We start from the raw sequence: 17,867 nt of genomic DNA, 5'->3' as shown, positions 1-17,867 counted from the left end.
TTAATTTATGACCACAATAGAGCCCCAAATTGATGTTGTTAAATGAGAATGTTAAGTGAGTTTTGTCCCACTTTCTGTCTTTCCTTGCCATGTTTGTTAAGTGAATCACTGCAGTAGTTCAGTTATTCGCAAGGTTGTTCAGTGAATCTGGCTTCCTCATGGACTTTGCTTGACAGAAGGTCGCAAAAGGGGATCCCATGACTCTGGGACACTGCAACCATCATAAATAGGAGTCAGTTGCCAAGCATCTGAATTTTGATCATGTGACCATGGGGATGTTGCAATAGTTGTAAGTGTAAAAAAGGTCCTAAGTCACTTTTTTTCAGTGATGTAACTTTCAACGGTCACTAAATGAACTGTTGTAAATCGAGGACTAATTCAAGAAATTATTACACCAGGCTTTGCGTGTTTCTATCACAAAGTTTATTTTTGTGTATCAAGTGAGTGTGTAAATTGGATGCATAAATCAGCTAAAAGTACACCAGTTGGTACTAAATAATGTATGATGCTCCAGAGTGGATTATACAACCTATAATGCTTTATACAACTATTCTGGTACAGAAATGAGTGCCCACGATTATTGAATTCAATAATAAAAATATTTTGCCTTGTTTTGTAAACTATTTTGGAAGCTTTTCTGAAAGATAATATTGATTTATAGAATTGGAAGGGAGCTTGAAAGTCAACTAGGCCATTTCTAAGTGCCCAGTTTAATAATTGAATTAAATAAAGCACAAATGGCTGATCTTGAAAAAATTATGCAAAGCTATCCTTGTATGAGAGACAATCCCAGGGAATCCAGAGTTATAGGCTACACTGGGAATCCGTGAGGGCCAGTTTGGCATACTAATTAAACTGCTGCTGAACTAGAAACTGGGAGCTGACAAGTTAGGCATGAAATGTAGCTGGATGTCTTTGGGCTAGTTCCTCTCTCAGCCCAACTTGGCTCATACAGTTGTGAGGAAAAGGAGATGGGAACATTATGTATGCCAGCTTGAGTTGTAGAAAATAAAGATGGGGCATAAAACTAATAATAATATTGAAAGGCAATGGTAAACTACTCTATTTTTGTAAGAAAACTAATATCCATATGGGTTTGATTCTTAAAGAATCTGAACTTTACATAAGATACCTTGTCACAGAGCATGCATATATTACATCCTCTGCAGCTTTGCCTCAGACCTCGGATGCTTCTTAGTTCCAGTTTATTGTTTCTTCTCCGTGGCTTTCCTCGTTTACTCCATTCTACTGCAATGAGCACCATTACTGGTACATTTCAACTGCAGCAACCTCTCAACTACCGAGAAGGTACCCGTCACCAGCCTGTGGATGGGGATCACAGTGAGGAGATCTATGAACCGGCAACTGGTAATCATCTGTTGTAATGGTGATATTGAAATCTTAGAGAGTTAATGTTCTACAGCTATATAAGTTTGACCTCTTATCACACCCACAGGAATAGCTGACTTGAAAGTTATATAAATGACATTTACATCCTTTTAGATAAATAGATAATAACTAATACAAGAGAAAAAATATATTGTTTTTTCAAATATCTTTATTTATGCGTTTTTATGGCAGGATTTATTAATCTGCTGATAGAAAGATTTTGAGGATTCTTATTCAAGATGTATAAGTAAAGTAATTAATACAAAATTTATGTTTATATAGGAATACACTTTTATATCATTATGATTGTTTTTAGAAAATAATTTCTGTATCAAAAATATTTTTTCCACCATAGAAACAGAAAATATAACTGGGCCTTCTCTATGTTCCTTAGCATATATCAGTGTTGATGCCCATACAAATAATACAAGAGGAATATTTATCTAGACACATATTTTGAAATTAGCTTTGGATTACAAAGTGGTTGTGATTTTTCATTTTAGAAAATACTATTGCACAATGCAGTCAGTGGTCTTTGCACTTTTTTCCATCACTCAGCATGCTATTAATGAAACAGAAAAGGCTTCATGTTAATGTAGAGTGTAATAATGACTCCAAATATGAATCATCTGCCAAAGTGTTTTTATTTCATTTCTTTACCAAGTGTAGGATCTCATGTGACCTCCCAAATCTTAAATTTGATACTGAGGAATTATCAAAACTCATTTCCAAATTGCGATTTTAAATGTACAGGAGGTCCTTGTTTAGCAACCACTCATTCAGCAACCATTCAAACTTATGACGGCATTGATTGAGTGGTAATTATGACTAGTCCTTATATTTAAGGCCATTGCAACATCCCCATGGTCATGTTATCTGGGCATTTTTTTAAAAATTTGATTTATATGCCGCCCTTCTCCGGAGACTCGGGGCGGCTTACAATGCGCTAAGCAATAGCCTTCATCCTTTTGTATATTTATACAAAGTCAGCTTATTGCCCCCACAACTGAGTCCTCAATTTACCTACCTTAGAAAGGATGGAAGGCTGAGTCAACCTTGAGCCTGGCGAGATTCGAACCTGCAGTAATTGCAGGCAGCTGGTCTTAATAACAGGGCTTTAGACCACTGTACTACCAAGGCTCTTTGGTGACCATCTCATGATAGGATGTTGCAATGTGATATGGTCACATGATCATGTTTTTCAAAGTTCCCTTTCAGCTTCCCACAATCATTGAAATGAAAATAAACTAAATAAACTAAACTAATAAACAGGTCTTTTCTTTGTTTTCCCAAAGGTGTGTGTGACCTGTGGTATGCCACTCAAATGCCAACATTGGCCCTGACTTAATTAATACACAAAATATGCACCTGGATATTTATTTATTTATTCATTCATTCATTCATTCATTCATTCAACTTGTATGCCGCCTTTCTCCGAAGACTCAAGGCGGCTTACAATGCAATTAAAAACCATATATGAAAACATTAAAAATTAAAACATTAAAAACAATTAAAACCCATTCACACCATTCATGGCTGGATCTCGCCAGATCGCAACAGCGAGATCAACGGCCCCAGGCCTGCCGGAAAAGCCAGGTCTTCACCGCTTTTCGGAAGGCCAATAGGGTGGGGATGGTCCGGATCTCAGGAGGTAACTGGTTCCAGAGAGCTGGGGCAGCCACAGAGAAGGCCCTACCCCGCGGGCCCGGCAGCCGGCACTGTTTAGCTGACGGGACCCGGAGGAGACCAACACTGTGGGATCTTACCGGTCGCTGGAAGCTATGCGGTAGAAGGCGGTCTCGAAGATAACCTGGCCCTGAGCCATGTAGGGCTTTAAAGGTAATAACCAACACCTTGAATTGTGACTGGAGACCAATAGGGAGCCAGTGCAGCTCGCGAGAATTGGTGTAATGTGGGTGTACCTAGGTGCACCCACGACACCTCTCGCGGCTGCGTTATGGACCAACTGTAGTCTCCGAACACTTTTCAAGGGTAGCCCCATGTAGAGTGCGTTGCAATAATCTAACTGTGAGGTGACAAGGGCATGAGTGACTGTGAGGAGAGCCTCCTGATCCAAGTAGGGTCGCAATTGGTACACCAGGAGAACCTGGTGCACCAGGCTAGGTCTCCCTAGCCACAGCTGACAGATGTTGCTCTAATCTTAGCTGTGAGTCTAGGAGGACACCTAAATTGCGAGCCCTTTCTGAGGGGGACAATTTCTCCTCCCCCAGAACCAAGGATGGACAATCAACATAGTCTTTAGGAGGCAACACCCACAGCCACTCGGTCTTGTCTGGGTTAAGTCTGAGCCTCATGGCCTCCAGGCACCGGCACATCACATCCACCGCCTCACTGAATTGACGCGGGGTAGAGATATACAGCTGGGTATCATCAGCGTATTACTGATACCTCACCCTGTATCGTCGGATGATCTCACCCAGCGGCTTCATGTAGATGTTAAATAGGAGGGGAGAGAGGACCAAGCCCTGAGGCTCCCCGCAAACGAGGGGTCTAGGGGTCGACCTCTGTCCTTCTACCAACACCGACTGTGACCGACCAGAGAGATAGGAGGAAAACCACCATAACACGGTGCCTCTCACTCCCAACTCCCTTAGTCGTCCCAGAAGGATACCATGGTCAATGTTATCAAAAGACGCTGAGAGGTCAAGTAGCACCAAGATGGGGGAATGACCCCCATCTCGGGCTCGCCAGAGATCATCCATCAGCGTGACCAAAGCAGTTTCCGTGCAGTAGCCAGGCCTGAAGCCAGACTGAAAAGGGTCTAGATAATCCGTTTCCTCCAATGAACGCAGGAGCTGAAGTGCCACCACTTTCTGTACAACCTTTCCCACAAAGGGTAGGTTGGAGACTGGACGAAAGTTCTTTAATTCTGCTGGATCCAGGGAAGGCTTCTTGAGGAGGGGCCTTACAACCGCTTCCTTTAATGGTTGCGGGAAGGACCCTTCCCTCAAGGACGCGTTAACTAAAGCCTGGAGCCAGCCTCGTGTCACCTCCCTGCTGGCTGAAACCAGCCAGGAGGGACACGGGTCCAACAAACAAGTGAAGGAACTCATTGCTCCTGTAGCCTTGTCCACTTCCTCAGAAGTCACAGGTTCAAATTCATCCCACACAATAGGACTAAGACCTGCCCCCATCATCTCGGTCGTAATTGCCCAATCAGAGTCCAGGTCCATCCGAATCTGAGCGACTTTATCCGACAGAAACTGCACAAACTCCTAGCTCTACCCTGCAAGGGCTCCTCCACTCCCCCTGCATGAAGGAGGGAGCAAGTCAACCTAAATAGGGTGGCTGGGCGCGAATCAGCGGATGCAATAAGTGCGGAAAAATGTGAACATTTTGCCGCCTGTATCGCCACTAAATTAAGTCCTAATAAAGGCTCTTAAGAGTGTTCGGTCAGATTTGGAGTTACTGGTCCTCCAGTGTCGCTTTAGACGTCTCTTCTGGGGCTTCATCTCCCGGAGCTCCTCAGTAAACCAGGGAGCTTTCCTGGATCCACTGCCATGGAGATGTCGCAAAGGCGCAATCCGGTCCAGTGCCCCAGATGCCGCCCTATTCCAAGCAGCCACCAGGGACTCAGCCGGACTGTGAACAAGGGAGTCAGGTATCTCCCCAAGCTCCTTCTGGAACCCTTCAGGGTCCATTAGGCGCCTGGGGCGGAACCACTTAATCGGCTCCACCTCCCTGCGATGGAGGAGTAGTGTTCTGAAGTCTAACCTCAGCAGGAAATGATCTGACCACGACAAGGGAGAAGCATCTATACCCCTTAATTCCAGATCATATCTCCACTGTCCCGAGAGAAACACCAGGTCAAGTGTGTCCCCCCCCCCATGAGTTGGACCCTGAACTACTTGGGTCAGTTCCATGGTTGTCATGGAAGCCATGAACTCCTGAGCTGCATCTGAGGATTCGCCAAGGGACGGCAAATTAAAGCCCCCAGTACCATAAGCCTGGGGAACTCCACCGCCAGCCCAGCTACCACCTCTAGCAGCACAGGCTGTTATAATGCAGCTGGGAGGCAGGTACATCAGCAACAAGCCCAACTGAACCCCTGAGTCCAACCTCAAGAGGAGAGACTCACACCCAACAATCTCAAGGGGCAGGGATCCTGTGAAGGCAAAGATTCTTCCAGACAATAGCTGCCACTCCTCCACCCCTTCCCTGGAGTCGCAGGTGATGCAATATCTGGAACCCATCTGGGCACATCTCTGAGAGGGGCACACCCCCTTCCTGGCCCAGCCAGGTCTCAGTTATGCATGCCAGGTCAGCCCCCTCCTTCAGGATTAAGTCCCGAACGAGGAGGGCCTTGTTGACAACAGACCTGGCATTAAACAGCAGCAGCCTGAGGCCAGGGCCCTGACATCCCGAGTCACCAGGTATACGAGGTGAGCCTGGTGAACCAGAACCAGAGGGGCCGGAACAAGTATTTGCTTTGAGACAGCGAGTCCTAGTTCCCCGAGAGTGGCCTACCCCTCGGCTCCCGCCATATCTACCTCTCTCAGTCATAACTGCAATGCTCCGGCTCTCTAATACCCCAGAGATCTCCTCCCCCACCTCAACGGCTCCCCTCCTCTCCGGCAGGCAAGGCACCCCACTCACACTGAGCCGCAGGTCGTATCTGAGCCCCCATCTGCTTCTGTTTGCACACTCAGCAGTGTGTCAAATTTGAAGGGAATCCCCAGCAACTGGGATTTTTCCTTGCACACGTACTGACCTACATGCAGGAGTATGGGAACGACTTCCCTACAGAAGGGACCAAAGTCAGGGTTGCCACACTGGCTCTAGAAGGATCAGCTGCATGTTGGATGGTGAGCCTCCCTAATGCAGAGCCACCGGAGCTCCGCAACTTCAACCGCTTCATGACAGCCCTGAGACAGAGATTTGAGGACCCCCTAGCCGACCGCAAGGCTAGAGACCACTTAAGGCACATCAGACAGGGGCGCCATCTAGTCGCCGAGTACATTGAAGAGTTTCGTGTCCTAACTTGCCACGTAGAGTGGCCAGAGGAAATACATGTGCGTTGGTTCGAAGATGGCTTAAATGATGACCTATACAACACCTGCATTGCCTGTGGAGCCCCAATCTGCCTGCATGGCTGGTGTGTCTTGGCTGAAGAAGCTGAAATTGACCAAACATGAAACAAGTACCACGCAAGCTGCTCCTGGAAGAGATCCCCACTGGAAGGGAGAAAGGAGGGAACCAAACCTTGCTTTGCCCCACCACGCTCAGTAGCCTGCTTCAATTGCGGGAAGGAAGGCCACTGCGTAGCCGAGTGCCATATGAGGATGCCCACCCAGAAGGGAGAGAAGCAGGTCAGAGGGAAACCCTCAAAGCCACCACCGCGTTCCAGAGACACCACCCTAAAGACCCATGCTGTCGTTGCGTTCCCTCCAGAATTAATTATGGTGCAAGGAACTCCGACCCCTCTAATGGAGGAACCCGATCAGTCAGGACGTGATATGAGGAAAAAACATTTTGGCAGATGCCTTGTCCAGACTACTGCAATACAACAGTGTCAAGGCAGAAGTAATTAAGCCCATGCTCCTAGCCTCCCAATTAGTGGCTCTCTCTGACAAAGAACAATCCCTCCACCTTAGACAATGCCACCATCACAGAATTCAAAAAGACCTTGGAAACAGATGAGTGGTTTAGTGCCCACAGATATACTTGCATAATAAAAGATGGGTTAGTTTGGGTGGGGAATAAACTGTATGTCCCATCTATAGAAAGGCTGAAAGCTATGCAAGCTTATCACGACTCCAAATTAGCTGGTCACTTTGGTTTTGTAAAAACATTACATTCACTGAAACAGCAATTCTGGTGGCCCTCATTTTAAAAAAGACATAGAAAGTTATGTAGCAAGCTGCCCCATTTGTGCTGCCATGAAGCGCAGGCAGAGGAAAACCCCCGGTCTGTTTCAGCCAGTGGCTGACTCTTCAGCACCATCGAGAGAGAGCTCCATGGATTTCATTGTAGAATTGCCCCAGAGTTCTGGAAATACAGTGATCTGGGTTGTCACAGACCTTTTCTCAAAGCAGATTCACTTCATCCCATGCCAAAAGATCCCTATGGCCAAAGCCTTGACTAAGCTGTTTTTGGCCACATATACTACTTGCATGGGGCCCCACAACGTATTATTTCGAACAGAGGGGTCCAATTCACATCCTAGTTCTGGAAAGCCTTTTTGGATCTACTCAGAACCAAACAGGGACTTAGTTCTAGTCATCATCTGCAAACAAAAGGGGCCATGGAACAAACAGTTCTGGAACAGTACCTGCATTTTTTTATTAACAATCAGCAGGACAACTGAGCCGAGTTATTGCCTTTTCCAGAAGTGGCCTATAATAATGCAGTTCACACTAGCACAGGTTACCCCATTCAGAATGGCCACAGGGCAAGAATTTAATGCCATGCCTTCAATTACCCTCGTATGAACCAGAAATCCCCCCCCACTTGAAACAGTGGATCAGTCATTTGCAAATCATTTGGCCAGTGGTCTGCAAAGTCTTGGATGAAGCCAAGGCTGCCTCTAAAGCACAAGAGGACAAGAAACAAGTACAACCTAAACCTTACAAAGTGGGAGACAAAGTTTATCTTTCCACCAAGTTTCTAAAATCTTTGCAGCAGGCTAAAAAGCTGGGCCCTAAATATATTGGGCCTTTTCCCATTGTTCGTATTATTGTTCTGCCCCAGCTACGGACCCCAAAGAACGCAGCACACACAAAGTCCATACAAACCTTAGTTTACTAATTAAGGACTACTAATGAGCTTTCTTAGTAGTTGTTTGAATACAACTACAGTTTAAATCAGTCTTTTCTGAACAAGAGCTGTTAATTTAACTTCATTAACAGCCGACAAAAATCCAAAGAATAATAACTCAATTCTGAGGCATAGTATTTCAGGTAACCGTAATCTTACTTTGGTTGGCAAAATGCCCAGAAGCAATTTGCAGGAAAACTGACAAGAGAAGCAAGAGCCGATCAAATGTTTCTGGAATCAAGACGTGAAGGAATATGAACAAAGTTGTTTCCTGCAAATTGCATCAGTCATTGTCCTTCCTTAAATAAGCTAGGGGAGTAGCCAATTAGCCCCAAGCCTTACTCTCAAGGAGACCTCCTCCTGAGGAGCCACTCCTGCCTTTTAACAGCTCTGCGCGCTCGTGCATCGAGAAGAGGCTCCTCCTCTTCTTCCTCTTCACTTATGGGAGCTTCTGGAGGTTCTGAAGGCCCTGGCTGAATCTCTGCCTCTGGCACCACATCTTCTCCAGCCTCCTCATTGTCTGACTCGAGTGCCAGCTGCACAGGCTGCTGGCGCATCACCACACCAGCCTCCTCGCTGTTGGAATCAGCTACTAGCTGCCCAGGCCGCTGATGGGCCACAACAATTATTAACCCTGTCACGGTGGAATTGCAGCTCCCTAAGTCATTATGGCAAGTCCACCCCATTTTCCATTGTAGCTTGCTGAAGCCTGAAATCACCTCTGACCTTCGTCAGGCTACTGCCCCTGTTCTACTGTGCTGTGAGTTTCAGTTTCCTGCATTACTGTACTGTGGGAGGGGTTTTGTTTGCACTGCTTTAAATTATTGTTTTTTAAGTGGGAAAATTTAGTTCCTGCCTAGACCTCTTGCTATCACAAGCCTTTCAATAAACTCTCCTTTTGGAACAACTTTAGTTTCAAGAGTCCTGCTTTCTTGGGAAGATTGAGAGGGAAGATCTTACAGAATATATAATTATCAAATTCGCTGAATAATTCAAATATAGAAGAGATAGCAAACACAAAAGCAATATCAAGATTCAGGAGAATCTTGACAAACTGGAATGATGGTAACAAAATCTATTTCAACAGGGATGAGTTCTATATTTGGGTACGAAAAATCAAAGACATGAAAATAGGATGAGAGAGGTCATATGGGCAGCATTACAGTACATGCAAAAAGATGCAGATATCCTGATGGATTATAAGAAGAATGTGAATCAATAGCATGGTACATCTACAAAATAGAATTATCCAGGTATGTGATATAAAAGCAATCCATGTTACACTGCATCTGGAATATTGTAACTTCTGGGCATGCAGGCAGGCATACAGAAATGGGGCTGTCCTGAACAACCCATTTAAAAGTCTAAAAAAAAACACCTAAACATGCACAGAATTGCACCTACAGGAAAAAAGTGAATGGAGGAAAAGACTGGACTTGGAGAGAAGAGAAAAACTGGAATTCAAACATTCATTTGGATGCAAAGTTTATCTGCTGGGATTTTGTTTTCCTTTTCAAATTTTATACATTTTCATTTTTTAATATATCTGTGGATTACAAACTATATCAAGAGGGCAAAATCAACATTGCCACAGAAGGGACCAAAAAGAGAATTCCAAACTCCTAAAACCTCTGATAGTGTAAACAATTAATCAGTGGAATGGCTTGATATCAGAGGTATGGGTGCCCTATCACAGGTTTTTGAGAGATTGGATAGCCATTTGTCGAAAATAATATACAGTATATCACAGAAGTGATACCCCCTCACATTTTGTAAATGTTTAAGTATATATTTTAATGTGACAGCACTGAAAAAATGACACTTGGCTACAATGTAAAGTAAGTATACAGCTTGAATAACAGTGTAAATGTGCTGTCCCCTCAAAATTACACAACACACAGTCATTAATGTCTAAACTGGTGGTAACAAAAGTGAGTATACCCCCAAGTGATAATGTTCAAATGAGGCCCAAAGTGTCAATATTTTGTGTGGCCACCATTATTTTCCAGCACTGTCTTAACTCTTGGGCATAGAGTTACCAGAGCTTCACAGATTGCCCCTGGAATCCTCTTCCACTCACATGAAAAGATATACTTAAATATTTACAAAATGTGAGGGGGTGTACTCACTTCTGTGATATACTGTAGGTCCCTTCAACTCTTACTCTATTACTCTAGAAGACTAATATCTAAGGATAGAAATTTCAGTTTAAATTTTCTTTTTAAAAAAATCATCTAAATTTTGGGATTTATGAAAATAAACATCTAAATGAGGTGGCCCGGTGTTCCAATTGAGAGACAGTACAACTGAGGTGACCCTGCTGTGAGGCAGTGCAGTATTACAGCTGAGAGACAACCCAGCAGCCCAACTGAGAGCCTGACAGCTGAGTGGAGGCAATGAGGTGCAAATGAAGGCCACTTAGCAGAGGTGATACGGAGCTAGGTGGCAGCAGACCAGTGGTTGAGAGCAACATGCTGGCCTCTGAGCAGCAGCTGTGCAGAGCTAAGTGGCAGAGGAGCGAGTGCCCAGAGCAATGACTGAGAGCAGCATGGCATATCAATTGAGCAGCAGTGGAGCAGAGCTGATAACAGGCTGGAGTGCCCACAGCATCAGCTCAGAGCAGCGCGGCTGACCAACAGTGGCTCAAAGCAGCATGGAAGAGCAGCTAAGAAGCAGCTAAGCACTCAGATCAGCACATCATACCTGAAAACCCCAGCAGTGGTCAGGCAACTGATAGGAAGAAGGCAGACAGGAAAAAGATAATTACATAACACTTGTGGACAGAGAAGAATGGGATAAACTTTCAAGGTAGTGTGTGTAAAAGCTTAACATCTCCTAGAACAGGGGTGTCAAACTTGTGTCGTCATACAAGTATTGTGACGTATCGGGACTTTTTCCCCCTTCGCTAAACGGGGTATGTGTGTGGCCAATGTGTGATGCATCCGGCCCATGGGCCAGGCGTTTGACAGCTCTGTCCTAGAAAAAAGCCTGAGATTCCCAACATAAAGAAGTGCATAACATTTCATAAAGGGCCAAGAACTATTGTAAATTCTTAAATTTTTAAAATTTCTGAATGTCAGGTGTGCTTCCTTCAAAGTCCAGGAAAGAATAAGCCAAAATCCATTATTTATAGAGTAATGTACTTTTACTAGAAAATGAAGTGAACGCTACCAAGGAAAAGCTGAAACTAAAGCAATAGGCATGAAAGTTGCATATAGAAAGCATCCCCTCCCACTGTCCATCATCAATCACCCAATCCAAAGGTCTTCCAGAGGTCAGGTGGAAGAGGTCATCAATCAGGAACGCGATGACGGTTGACCCGATAGCCACTTCGGAGATTAGGTTTCGTTTCTTCAAAAATCCTCCAGCACGCTTCCCCCCCCCCATGCTCTCTACTTCTCTCCCACCGTTTCTTATGACAGCCAAAGCAGTAAAGGCGGAGGCTGACATTTGGCCCCTCCGGAGAAAAGACATTAGTCCTAAACAGGGAAAAGAAAAGGAAGAAAAGAAAAATTGCAATACAGACATTAAGGTTTATCAGGATATTTGGTATGAAACAACTGGACTTTCTTTGGTGCCCGAACATCACGTTTGTTCACCCACTCAGCTTGAGACAAAGGAAAATGTTTCCAGGCCACCAGATATTGCACTTTACCGTGGTGCTTCCTAGAGTCTAAAATTTCTTTGACTTCAAAATGTTGTTCCCCTCCTATCAGTATGGGGACCGGAGGGGAGTCTTGGTCCGGTCGTAAAGGGGACGAATGTTCTGGTTTCAACAAGCTAACATGAAACACAGGGTGGATTCGTCTCAAAGTTTTTGGCAACTCCAATTCAACTGTTACTGGATTAATAAGTCTAGTGATCAGAAAAGGAACCACATACTTGGGTCCAAGCTTTTTTGATTTCTGTGAAGTCTGTAAATATTTGGTGGAAAGATAAACCCTATCCCCCACTTTATACACATGGGCCGGTAACCGTTTTTTATCAGCTTGGGTCTTATGCGCTCGGTGTGCATCATCTAGGGCTTTTTGAGTTACGGCCCAAGTGCTCCGTAGCTGTTCGATCCACTCAATCAAAGATGGGTTTTGTGGGGTGTCTTGTGGTAGCTTGGGGATTGGCACAAATTCCTGACCAGATGCTACCTTAAACGGAGTGAACCCGGTGCTGCTATGTATGGAGTTGTTGTATGCCACCTCCGCAAATGGTAATAGGTCCACCCAGTTGTCTTGCTGGTAATTTACATAACACCTCAGGTACTGTTCTAACACAGCATTGGTCCTCTCACAAGCCCCATTAGTCTGGGGGTGGTGGGCGGAGCTTAGCCCTTGGGCGGAGCCTATCAACCTTAAAAACTCCTTCCAAAAGTTGGAAGCGAATTCTACACCCCTGTCCGAAATTATACGTTTTGGAGCTCCATGTAATCGGTAAATATGACGAATAAACAGTTTTGCAAGAGTTTTAGCTGAAGGGATTTTAGAGCAGGGGATGAAATGCACTTGTTTGGAAAACAAATCCATTACTGCCCAAACGACCGTGCACCCTTCACTCTCTAGTAGGTCAACAATAAAATCCATGGATATTTCCTTCCAAGGAGCATCCGGCCTTGCCACACTCTGCAGTAAACCGGGTGGCTTCCCCGGAGGTCTTTTAGCTGAGGCACACACCGGACAACTAGCCACATATGCCTCTATGTCCTTTTTGAGGGCAGGCCACCAAAATTGTCTTTTAACAAGATGTAGAGTTTTAACAAACCCAAAGCGTCCCGCTGCCTTGGCATCATGAGCCTACTGTAATACTGTTAGTCTTAAACTATCAGGGACATACAATTTTGCCCCTATCCAAGTTAGACCATCACGGAGTGTACATTCATTTGAATGGGTTTTAAACCATTCATCTATTTTTAGGGCTTCTTGCAGTTTCTGAAGTAGGTCGCCCGAAAGGGCTGGATCGGCCCTTGCCTGCGCTCTGGTAGTCATTAGCGCTGCCAGTTGTGTCGAAGGGATGATGGGTCGAATCACTTCTTTCTTGGTACTGTTGTATTGAGGCAATCTGGAGAGTGCATCCGCCATGAAGTTCTTTCCACCAGGAATGTAGCGTAGAGTGAAATTGAAGCGGTTGAAATGCTGGGCCCAACAAGCTTGCTTTGGTGACAGTTTACGCTGTGTTTTCAACGCCTCCAGATTTTTATGATCAGTCCAAACTTCAAAAGGATGCTTTGCTCCTTCCAGAAATTGTCTCCACATTAACAACGCCCATCGCACCACAAAAGCCTCTTTTTCCCATATGACCCATCTTCTCTCGGTTTCTGATAATTTACGGGACGTGTAAGCACAGGGTTGTAATTCCCCTTCTGCGTTCTTTTGCAGAAGCACTGCTCCCACAGCTACGTCGCTCGTGTCAGCCTGTACTACAAAAGGCTCTTCCATGTCTGGATGTTTGAGGACTGGTTCAGCAATAAACAATCGTTTCCACTTTTCGAAGGCTGCTTGACAGTCCATAGTCCATTCAAGAGGTTGTGAGGGCCTTGGTTTTGCCTCACCTTCAGTTTTCAGAAGATTTGTTATTGGCAGTGCAATTTTTGCAAATGAGGGGATAAACTGTCTATAGAAATTCGCAAATCCCAGGAAACTCTGTAGTTGTTTGTGGGTGCATGGAGTGGCCCATTCCAATACGGCCCGAACCTTTCCAGGGTCCATCTCTATCCCCTCATGCGATATGCGATATCCAAGATAGTCAATTTTGCTTTGATGGAACTCGCTCTTAGAAAGTTTGGCATATAATTCAGCAACCCTGAGTTTTTTCAGGACCGTTGGCACCAATTTCACATGGTCGTCCATGTTCTCTGAGTAGATAAGAATGTCGTCCAAGTAGACCAGGACCCCCTTAAATAGGTGCTCATGCAGTACTTCGTTAATCAATTGCATGAACACAACAGGGGCTCCCTGTAGTCCAAACGGGAGCACTCTAAACTGGAAACATCCAAGTGGGCAACTAAACACTGTCTTCCATTCATCCCCCTCTTTAATTCTCACTCGGTAGTATGCCTCCCGTAAGTTAAGTTTGATGAAGATTTTCCCTTTCCCTAGGTGAGATACCATGTCCTTCATGAGTGGTAGGGGGTAAATGTTTCCCACGCAAATCACATTCAGATTTCTGTAATCAACTACCAAGCGAAAGGAGCCATCCTTCTTTTCTCGGAACAATACCGGTGCCGCCACCTTTGGTCTGGCAGGTTGGATAAACCCCCGTTCTAGATTTTTATCAATAAAGTTTCTCAATTCCCCTAATTCTCGAGGGGTCATGGGGTAGATTTTCGGCTTAGGGAGCTTCACACCTGGGAGTATTTCAATGGTACAGTCCGTAGTTCTGTGGGGAGGCAGTACATCCGAGGCCTTTTCACTAAATACTTCACGGAGATCCCAATACTCTTTTGGAATCTTCTCCACCCCTTCAATGTGGCCTACTGCCACTTCCGCCCTTTCAGGTCCTATCCTGTCCTCTAGGGAGGGGTTTTCCCTCTCTAATCTCGGTTTTCCAGTGCGAATACGCAAGACCCCCATCTTCCAATTAACCCGTGGGTTCCATCTACAGAGCCAAGACAGTCCAAGTATGAGGGGTCGTTCCATGCCAGGGGCCACAATAAATCTGAGACTCTCTACATGATCCCTCAACTGCATTTCAATGGTTTCGGTCACAAGGCTGGCTGGGCCCCCTCCTGCAATCAATCCGTCCAACTGACAGAACGCAATGGGCCTTTTTAACGTTTTTAGTCTCAGGCCCATCTTCTCCACCACCTTCGGGCTGATTATGCATCTGGTGCACCCAGAGTCTAATAGGGCTAACATCTGCGCTTGTGTCCCTGTGGATGGCACCCTTATTTCTACGGGGGTGAGCATGGGGTCCTCTGTGTGACTCACCAGATCGTCGGAGTCGGAGTCCGTCCCGCTGTCATCGTCGGTGGTCGGAGTTCCCAGCTCACCCTTGTTTCGGGGAGCAAACTCAACAACTTCTCCTTTCAGGGCGGTGCCGTGGGTTTTTGCGGGTGGTTTGTCGGCCTTCTTTGGTCCCAAGCCGATGGCCTTTGGTACTGGTTTGGAGAAACATTCGGCAGCCCGATGTCCTTCCTTCCCAAATTTGAAACAGGTGAAGGGCTTCGACTTCTGCTTGAAATCCGCTCTCCCCTCGGCCATTTTAGGTGCTCCTTTACGGTGAAAGGAGGATGACGGGTCTCCTGCATGCCCCCCTCAGAGTCGGCTTCGGGCCAGCTCGATCTCGACATCCTCAGCTACTATATACCAACTTTGCAAGTCTTCGGGGACCCCCCGGCCTCTACAGTCCTTGTATATCTCTTCATTCAGCCCATCTTTGAAGCTCTCCAGTAGAACCGCTTCTGACCACGCTGTCATGTAGGGTGCCAACTCGCGAAATTCTTGGGTGTATTCTGCCACTGATCTCCGGCCTTGCTGGATGCCCTTCATTCTGAGTCTTGCCTTCCGTTCAGCTAGGTGGTCTTCAAACCGCCTCCTAAGAGCCCCCATGAACTGGTTGTAGTTTCTCAGCAAGGGGGAGTTATTATTGTGGAGGACCACCATCCAGTCAGCTGCTGCTCCCTCTAAGACGTTCGTGACGCATCTCACTCGAGCGGCATCTGATAAGTAGTCCTCCCCCCAGTCCGGCATGTGGTTCCACACTTGGGTCAAAAAAAACCCCAAGGTCTTCGGATTCCCATCATATTTCCTGGTTAGGGGGGGGAATCTTTGGTTTCTTATGTCTGCGGGGGGGGGGCTGCAAGGCTGGGGGTCCCTGGCCTGCTGCATCCCTCGCTTGAGCTCCAGAAGCCTGAGATGTTCTTTCCTCAGCTTCCTCATCCTCTCCCCCACAGGCTGTTTCTTCCGGCTCCCCCCTGGGGCCGTCTCCTCCCTTCTCCACAGGGAACCCATAAGACTCACGGCTTTTCCGGCTTTCTTCAACATCACGGAGGAGTTGCAATGCCTGTGCCAACATGAGGCTTTCCTTTTGCTCTTGCAGCCACACCGCCTCTCTTACGGGGTCTGGAGCTGGTTACTCCCTGGGGGGTCCCCCCCCAATCCGGCAGCCTTCCTACTCCTTTCGACCATCTGGCTTCCTCAGGCTCCTCTCTCAGCCGGAGTTTTTCCAACCATTCGGCAGCCTCTTTCTCTGCTTGAAGTGAAGGTATCGTAGAACCCAATGCTCCCATCTGTTCTTCTTCACCTTCTTGGTCTGACATGATCTGGATCTAAGTCCCCTGGGTGGTTATCTGGGATGACTGGAGTGAGTTTCAGCTTAATATCAGGTGTGCTTCCTTCAAAGTCCAGGAAAGAATAAGCCAAACTCCATTATTTATAGAGTAATGTACTTTTACTAGAAAATGAAGTGAACGCTACCAAGGAAAAGCTGAAACTAAAGCAATAGGTGCGAAAGTTGCATATAGAAAGCATCCCCTCCCACTGTCCGTCATCAATCACCCAATCCAAAGGTCTTCCAGAGGTCAGATGGAAGCACGTCTGGTCTCGTCATCAATCAGGAACGCGATGATGGTTGACCCGATAGCCACTTCGGAGATTAGGTTTCGTTTCTTCAAAAATCCTCCAGCACGCTTCCCCCCACACGCTCTCTACTTCTCTCCCACCCATTTCTTATGGCAGCCAAAGCAGTAAAGGCGGAGGCTGACACTGAAGTTTTCGTAAAATATTTTTGTCAAATGTTTAAATTCTTTTTTAAAATTTTAATTGCTTTTTTAAATTTTAATTTTTTTTCAATTTTTTAATCTTTTTTCAACTTTTAATTTTTTTCCATTTTAAATTCCATTTTAAATTTTTAAATCTTCAATTTTAAAATTTTCAATTTTTTATAAAATTCTTTTTTCAGTTTTCAATTTTTGAATTTCTCTTTTCAACTAAACATTTGAAAAAAATTTATTTTAATTCTTTAGAATTTTTTAAAAAATAATTTTGATTGAACTTTTGACTTTTAAAAACAAAATAAAGAAAAATTCAAAAACAAAAACATTAAAAACACATATCAAACATAACATTACATCATATATTATTTTACAGCTTACTGTATCACCATGTATATATGTCCTCTATTTTTATTCAATTGTTTATCTACATCCTTATATTTACATTTTTATCTATTTACACAGCCATCATCGTTGGGTTAAGACTGTTCAGTAATTTATATTTCCTAGTTTCAACCCGATTAAGTTAACATTCTGAATTACTGTTTTGATTCTTTTTTTCTAACCGTTCATATAATTTGTTCCACACACTATAATATTCCGATTCTTCCCTTTCCTTAATTTCCAACGTCATCTTATCCATTTCTGCATATTGTAAAATTTTTCGAATTACTGTTTCCTCTTCTGGTACATTATTTTGTTTCCATCCATATGCGACAGTAATCCTTGCTGCCATTTAAAATATGAAGTATTAGATATTGTAAAGATTTGTCTATTTTTGCATTCATTATTCCTAATAAATAGAGTTCTGGTTTAAATTCCATTTTTAATTGGGTAATTTCCTCCAACCAATTTTTGATTTTATGCCAAAAAAAAATTATCTTGGGGCATGTCCACCACATATGATGGTATGTGCCTAATTTGTAACCACATCTCCAACAATTAGGTGATAAATTTGAGATCATTTTGACCAATCTCGCTGGTGCCAAGTGCCATCGAT

The 17,867-nt window shown here is 44.8% G+C and overlaps 1 protein-coding gene across 2 annotated transcripts in view; it reads left to right on the top strand.

Annotated features, from left to right (window-relative positions):
• Window positions 1–17,867, top strand: part of LOC139314897 (calcium load-activated calcium channel) — a 188,552-nt gene that overhangs the window by 83,158 nt on the left and 87,527 nt on the right. For both annotated transcript variants that reach the window (XM_070940873.1, XM_070940874.1), the window contains one exon: window positions 1,170–1,368. In XM_070940873.1, coding sequence (XP_070796974.1) covers window positions 1,170–1,368 — 199 coding nt within the window. The remainder of the gene's footprint in view (window positions 1–1,169; window positions 1,369–17,867) is intronic.

The sequence above is a fragment of the Pituophis catenifer genome, unplaced genomic scaffold (genome assembly GCF_029215685.1).
Source record: "Pituophis catenifer annectens isolate HBS135680 unplaced genomic scaffold, rPitCat1.0.hap2 SCAF_3, whole genome shotgun sequence".
In the NCBI taxonomy this organism is placed as follows: Eukaryota; Metazoa; Chordata; class Lepidosauria; order Squamata; family Colubridae; genus Pituophis; species Pituophis catenifer.
The sequence above is the reverse complement of the archived record's forward strand: the minus strand, read 5'-3'. Positions and strand labels throughout refer to the sequence as shown.